Source organism: Nicotiana tomentosiformis, chromosome 3 (assembly GCF_000390325.3).
Source record: "Nicotiana tomentosiformis chromosome 3, ASM39032v3, whole genome shotgun sequence".
NCBI classification, from domain to species: Eukaryota; Viridiplantae; Streptophyta; class Magnoliopsida; order Solanales; family Solanaceae; genus Nicotiana; species Nicotiana tomentosiformis.
Window position 1 is genome coordinate 21876712 of NC_090814.1, and position 7775 is coordinate 21884486.

A 7775-nucleotide genomic window follows, 5' to 3' on the forward strand; every position below is an offset into this window, starting at 1 on the left:
AAGTTACTTATGGATCAATTTAGGCTAAATATCAACCCAATTTTAAATGGGTTGAGATGGGTTGGGTCAAAATGGGTTGGGCAGGACACTTGGGCTTGGGCCAAATTTGACAGCCCTACTCGTAGTTGTTAATCGGCTGACAGCAAATTTCTTCTTATGATGTCAGTGTACACAAATTGGTACTTAGCAGATGAAGTACTCGTGTGGAAGAAAACTAATGCTGAAACTACAAAATATTGGCAAACTCAACTTAAAAAATTAGGTAGTAAATAGATATTCTTCACCACCATAACTACAAACATTGTAAACAAAATTTGGAACTAAAATGCAAATTTGCAACTGATGCCGAGAAGAACTAGTAGTCTCAACTTCATAATAGCACATAGGGAGTAAAAAACACGCTCAGAAACAAAGTAAAATCAATAGCCTCCCTTCAAATCGTTGACCACATCATATGGTATGGGAGTAACAGTTTCCAAAGTAGCACCTTCAACCATGAACCCTGGTTTGGGTCCTTGAGGTTGCCTCTTTGTGCTGATGACCTCACCCCTAGCCTTAGCCTTGGCCTTTAGCTGATCATTCTTCTTGATTCTTTCCTTGACTTCTTCGGTGCACCGGGAAAGTTGAACATGCTCAATCCTCACATGGATCCTCTTTCGGAGGATTTTGTTACGAACCTGATGTCCACAATAAGCAATCACATTAAATGCAGCACAAAAGAGTCAGTAAACCAAAGGAACAAAAGGACAAAACACATCTATCATTCACTAGTCCTTTTTTGACAAATATACTAGTTGATAAGACAGTTGTATTCAATTTGCATCATCACCTGAATAACATGAAAACGGAGAGTGTCGTGTTATGGAGGAAAATGCTTTCTAGTGTTTGGTTGCGTATAAAAGGGATTGAAGAAGACTTGGGATTCCGTCTGCGTCCATAGGTGAAGGGACGGGATGCCACTTTCTCTATGTTGGTGGAGACATTTCCCTTGGAGAAAACATTTTTCTAGAAATCAAGATCACCAAACACTCCTATATAAACTGTTCATGGAAAATGGAGATTCCGAAGGATTAAGCTGGAATAGCAGAATCAATAGGATTGTTCTGAATAGCTATCCAGTATGTTTTCTTAGCTATGTAGTGAATAGCCGTGAAACCGTACAGTCGGAACTCAGCTAGTATGAGCAATTATTATTTATTATCATTGAGCTGATACTATTTGAGATAAGGTCTCTACAAATTGTTAATCTCTAATCAAGAAGATCAAAATACATATATAACTCCATTTCCAACCAAGAAAATCAAATTAACTTCACAACTTCATATTATCCACATAAAAAACACACAAAGAAATAACATTTTCAAAATTCCCAAACAAAGGCATCAAACAGAATTACAAATCAAACACATGAAATATTATCCAAGAGAAAAAGAACCCAGATCTTACAATAAAACAAAGACTCAAAAAAGAGCAAATAAACAAACACATGGAGGGCATCAGCATATAAAATTTGCTTAAACCAATTTTAAAAGAATGACCTGTTTGTTGACTTCGACACCAACAGCGCGCTTGGTAACGTTCCAGACGCGTCCAGTACGGCCATGGTAGAACTTGTGGGGCATGCCCTTGTGAACGGCGCCGTTCACTTTGACATCAACATAGTCACCGACTTTGAAGATCCTGAGGTAGGTGGAAAGAGGGATTACTCCCTTCTTTCTGAAGGCGCGAGAGAATGAATCCCTCGTCCGAGACCTTAATCCATGGCCGGCCGGCATTTTCCTCTGCGGAGTGCTCTCTGTGTGTTTCAGTGAAGAGAAAGGAAGAAATTGACGAAACACTACACGATATGTATAAAAGTGTGTTGCAGCTAGGGTTTGTATGGGTTTGGACCCGGAGAGGGAATGTGGGCTTTTGCTTGTTCGGACTATATTTGGGATGATTGATACAAGAGTAATCTACACGGTATGCCCACTGAAAATGCTAGCTAACTCCATATATCTTTAAAATATTTATTTTACCTTATATACCTACTTTATAAAAGTTTATTATTTTTAAATTTTTAATATCATTATATGCCATTAAATAAATTTCACCTTTTAAGGAACTAAATTATCTCTCACTCCAACTTAATAAATCCCTTAAAACACTCCATCATCCCACGTTTTAAAAAATTGGAATTATACATGTTCACCAAAAAGTCCAAACCCCAGTAATTTCTCGGTGAAGTCCTCCATAATTTTTTTCTTCTCTTTCATCTATGTAATCAAAAGAAAAACAAAATAAGATGAAAATGTTATAATTAGGATATAATATCTAAACTAAACTAAAATATTAGAATATGCTATTCAAACCAATACATCACAATATCCTAATGAAAAATACAATATTCAAATCAAACAACTATAATATTTCAATTTGGAATACAATATTCAAATCGAACATAACACAATATTCTAATTTGGAATAATTAAGGCTACATTTAAGGGATATTATCTTCTTATTAATAGTGGTTGTTACACGCATAAGATTTTCTATCAAGATATGTGATGTAATTTCTTTATGAGTATACAATGTAACTTTCATAATTAAGGCATAGTGAGTAAAGAGATTTATAGAAGGGTATACGGTGTTAAAACCCCTTGATACAAAAGGGACTTTTTTGGGGTGCTATTAGTGAAATGTTCCTAAAATTAGCGGTATTTAAAAAAGTGACCCCAGATTCGCACAAGTTCTTCGAGGGTTTCTCTACCGGATTAAATTATTTGTCAAAATCTACCGGATTGTCATATTTTCGCTCTTTAGGATTTCTTTACCAATCCGATAGAGTTGATGCTATTATTACTTTACCTATCTCTTAAGTTGTTCATCAAAATCTATACGATAGTCATACTTCTGTTGTTCAGGAATCTTTACCGGATTGGTAGGGTTGATGCTAATTTTCTCTACATATCTTTTAAATTGTTCATCGAAATCTACCAAATTAACATACTAATTCTGAGTTATTTTAACAAAGTGTTCTTCGGATTTGCCACTTTAATTTCGATCGAACCACCCCAAATCTGTTCCAAATGATCTCAAATATGAAACAAAGCTTCCAAATATCAATATAAATAATCCTAAATCACCAATTTAGTCATTTAACTTCAAATTAAAAAGACTAAATGTCACGACCCAAAATTCAACTAGTCGTGATGGCGCCCAACCCAACCTGCTAGGTAAGCCAATTAACAACAATCTAATTCAATGAGATTTACTGGAAAAAATAATGATAAAATAACTGAACTTTTATACAAAAATCTCAAGGACTGGTAGTACAAATCATGATCTTCTAAGATTTAGAATTTACAAAGCTAGTATGAAATAAATACATCATCTATTCGTAATGTACATAAACAGATTTATAAATCTAAAGCTACCAAGAACAAGAGGCAGTTGTAACCGGAACGGAGGTGCATCTTCAATGCTAGCTCCTGCCATACACAGCAATATCAGCTCCAGAATCTCCACATAAGGTGCAGAAGTGTAGCATGAGTAAAACTGACCCCATATACTCAATAAGTAACAAACTTAACCTTAGGTTGAAAGCGGTGACGAGCTTGGACAACGGTCACAGTCCAACACCAATAGCCAATAACAACTCATAACAACATAATAAAAGTAGTACAAGAAATAACTCAAGGATATGATGCTCAGCTCATTCACAATTACAGAAAATAGGCTTGCTTTTCAAGTATAACAGTAAAACCCAAATCTTTCACCGAAATCACCAAAATATGAGTAAGTCAGAAATATGTGATTTTTTCCCAAAAACTTTCAACAATAGATAAGATATTTCAATCTCATATAGCATGAGGAAAGTACATCTCTATGCCTACATGTCAATGTGCATGTGAAGTCATGAATATCACAATACTGTACAACATGAGGAAATGTATCTCTATGCCTACATGACAAATATGCATGTCAAATGTAATGCACCACAGTGATAAACTCATGTGCTCATGCTCTCGGGGTATTCAACCTCCCTCAACATGCTCAGTCACTCAGCACCTCCCAATCACTCAACACTCTCAATCACTCAGCACTCGCATTCAGTAGATACTTGCGCTCACTACTGGTATGTCAGACTCTGGAGGGGCGGATCCTGCCCAAGCGCTAATATAAAACCAATCTGGCCTGCTGCGACGTGCAACCCGATCCTACAATAATAAAGCATATAAGGTCTGCTGCGGCGTGCAGCCTGATAATAATAATAATAATAATAATAATAATAATAATAATAATAATAATAGTAATAGTAATAGTAACAGTAATAATAATAATAATAATAATAATAATAATAATAATAATAATAATAATAATAATAATAATAATAATAATAATAGTAATAGTAATAGTAGTAATAGTAATAATAATAATAATAATAATAATAATAATAATAATAATAATAATAATAATAATAATAATAATAATAATAATAATAGTAGTAGTAATAATAATAGTAATAATAGTAATAGTAGTAATAGTAATAGTAATAGTAGTAATAGTAGTAATAATAATAATACTAGTAATAGTAATAATAGTAATAATAGTAATAGTAGTAATGATAGTAATAATAGTAATACTAGTAATAGTAATAATAGTAATAATAATAATAATAATAATAGTAATAGTAATAATAGTAGTAATAATAATAATAATAATAATAATAATAATAATAATAATAATAATAATAATAATAATAATAATAATAAAAGAGATCAAGATATAGATCCAAAAAAGAGCGTGATGCTAAGAAAGCCCATCGCAAGTCTACTAGATTTATGAAAAATAGATCTAAGCGAGATCTTGCTGATATTAAGTGTTATAAATGTGGAAAATTTGGCCATATAGCTCCAAATTGTAAGCTTCAAAAGCTAAAAACCTTAGGACTAGACGATGAGTTACGTGATAAGGTTTATGGTTTGTTATACACTTCTGGATCGGAATCTGATTATTATTATTCTCAGTCAGAATCTGAGGTTGAAGTAGATTTACTTGATTTATCTGATAGTGATAAAAATATTGATAATACTTGTACAGCTTGCAGAGGTAATACATGTACCTGTGATGATGATGAATTTTATAAATTGCAATCTCAGTTCCAAGATTTGAACATGAAAACTATTACATCTGATAATGTAATAGAACTTTTAAAAGAAGTTACTGATGATAAACTTCCTGAAAAAATTATAAATTTGGCTGAAAATACTAGTTCAAGTTCTTCAAAACCTTTTGAAAACTCAAAAAAGGAATTTGAATATTCTGCGCCTTATTCTTTGTTAGAGGTTAATAACCGTCTTTTAAATAAAAGTACAACTCCAGCAAGAAATTCTTCTTTTGATGATTTAAAAGTTGAAGTTGAAAACTTGAAAAGGGAGATCAAATCTCTTAAATAAAATCAAATGATTTGTGATCATAGGATTACTCAGATTGAGAAAATCAATTCTCCAGCTGAGAAATCTAATGATAAAAACAAAGGTATTTCTAAAAATGATATTGAAGAAAACCCTATTAAGATTGATTCTCAACATGATATATTTTTGGGAATGATGCAAATTGTTACTGCTCATAGATGGTATATTAAATGTACTATTTTAATTGATAATAGTTTTTCTATTACAAATATTGTTATGATTGATAGTGGAGCTGATGTTAGCTGCATACAAGAAGGTTTAGTACCTACTAAATATTTTCAGCGTCTATCGTGGAACTAGGAAAGCCGACTCATTCCCAAAACAAACCGATATTTTTCATTTCAAAGATAATTTCAAGGTTTATTTAACATAAAACCTCCATTTAAAGAGTTCAAATCAAAGAAAAACAGAAGTGCGGAAAAGAAAAGCCCGACATCGGGGTGTCACTAGTCATGAGCATATACTACAATCTGTCTAACAATTCAAGGCTAACTCAACCCGAAAAATAGCTAAATATAACTAGAGGAAGATAAGAGGGAGAAGAGCAGGGGCTGCGATCGCCAAACAGCTACCTTGCTATCTCCAAGAAAATCTGCAATCAGAACACTCAGTAACCGCTACTGTGTCCAACTATACCTGAATCTGCACACAAGGTGCAGAGAGTAACGTGAGTATGCCAACTCAGTAAGTAACAACAATAAATAAAGACTGAGCAGTAGTGACGAGCAATAAAGCATATAACGTTCATTAGGAAATCTCAGTAAAATACCACATGCTTTTACAATCAGGATTTGAATCAAACATCTCGTTTAAACCCAGTTCCAGTAAAAAAATCATTTAAAGATATTTTTCCAACAGTTTTTCCAACAAAGGCTCAATGCAAAGGTGAGCAAAAATAATAAAATCATAAACAGCCCCTCGGGCAAAACATCACTCATATACAACTCCTCGGGCAAACCTCACAGTCACTCGTGCCACTCGGGCATACCTCACAATCACTTTTTCCACTCGGGCATACCTCACAATCACTCATGCCACTCGGGCATACCTCACAATCACTCATGCCTCCCAGTCACTCGGCACTCGCACTCAGTAGGTACCTGCGCTCACTGGGGGTGTGTACAGACTCCGGAGGGGCTCCTTCAGCCCAAGCGCTATAATCTGCACGGACAACTCACGTGCGATAATAATAAAGTATGCTCCAGGCGGGCAACCCCGATTCACACTCATCCTCACAAATCAGGCCCTCGGCCTCACTCAGTCATAAAGTATGTTGTAGGCGGGCAGCCCCGATCCACACTCATCCTCACAAATCAGGCCACTCGGGCATTTCGGTAAAACAGGGCATTCGGCCCAAAACATTTATAGAAAGGGTCCAAACAGCATTGGCACAAGGCTCAAACATGGCATTCAGCTCAATTTACAGAAAATCTTTCTAAAACATATAAGTATCAATGGTTTCAGAAAAGTATGCAACTTTACAGTTGCTACGGGATGGACCAAGTCACAAATCCCCAACAGTGCACGCCCGTCACCTAGCATGTGCGTCACTTCAAAATAGTATAATGATACGAAATCCGGGGTTTCATACCCTTAGGACTAGATTTACAATCGTTACTTACCTCAAACCGGTCAAATCTCTATCCCGCAATGATCTTGCCTCTGGACTCGGCCTCCAAATGCTCCAAATCTATTCACAATCAGTATAATACCATCAATATACACTAATGGAATGCATTCCACAAGAAAAGCTTCAAAATTAGACCAAAACCCGAAATTGGCTCAAACCTGGCCCCCGGGCCCACATCTCAAAATCTGATAAAATTTACAAAACTAGAAAGCTCATTCATTCACGAGTCTAACCATACCAAATTCATCAAAATCCGACATCGTTTGGTCCTTCAAATCCTTAAATTACACTCCAAAAATTTCAAGCCCTAACCCCTCATTTCCACAAATTACCATGATTAAAACAACGGGAGATCACCATATATACAAGTATTAGGGCTCAAGTAACTTACCTCAACGAAATCCCCTTGATTCCCTCTTCAAACCTCTCCCAAAAGCTCCAAAAACCGAGTTGAAATTGTGAAGAATGACCAAAATTCGCGAAGGGTTCTATTTATGGTTTCTGCCCAGGTTTTTCGCACCTGCGGCCATTTTCTCGCACCTGTGGACACCGATGCGCACCTGCGCAACTCACTTAATCACACAGATTCCGTATCTGCGGACCCCTTCCTCGCACCTGCGGAGTCACATCTGCGGTCCCAGGTGCGCATCTGCGAAACCAGTCCAAACGCCTCATCTCTACATCTGCGC

General features: G+C 35.5%; 1 protein-coding gene across 1 annotated transcript; it reads right to left on the bottom strand.

Annotated features, from left to right (window-relative positions):
• Window positions 1-236: 236 nt before the first annotated feature.
• LOC104103867 (large ribosomal subunit protein eL21z/eL21y) lies at window positions 237-1972 on the bottom strand. The gene is made up of 2 exons (XM_009611809.4): window positions 1539-1972; window positions 237-677 (listed from the first exon to the last, which is right to left on the bottom strand). The coding sequence occupies exons 1-2, from the start codon at window positions 1773-1775 to the stop codon at window positions 420-422; spliced, it is 495 nt and encodes a 164-aa protein (XP_009610104.1). The 5' UTR covers window positions 1776-1972; the 3' UTR covers window positions 237-419.
• Window positions 1973-7775: the final 5803 nt, after the last annotated feature.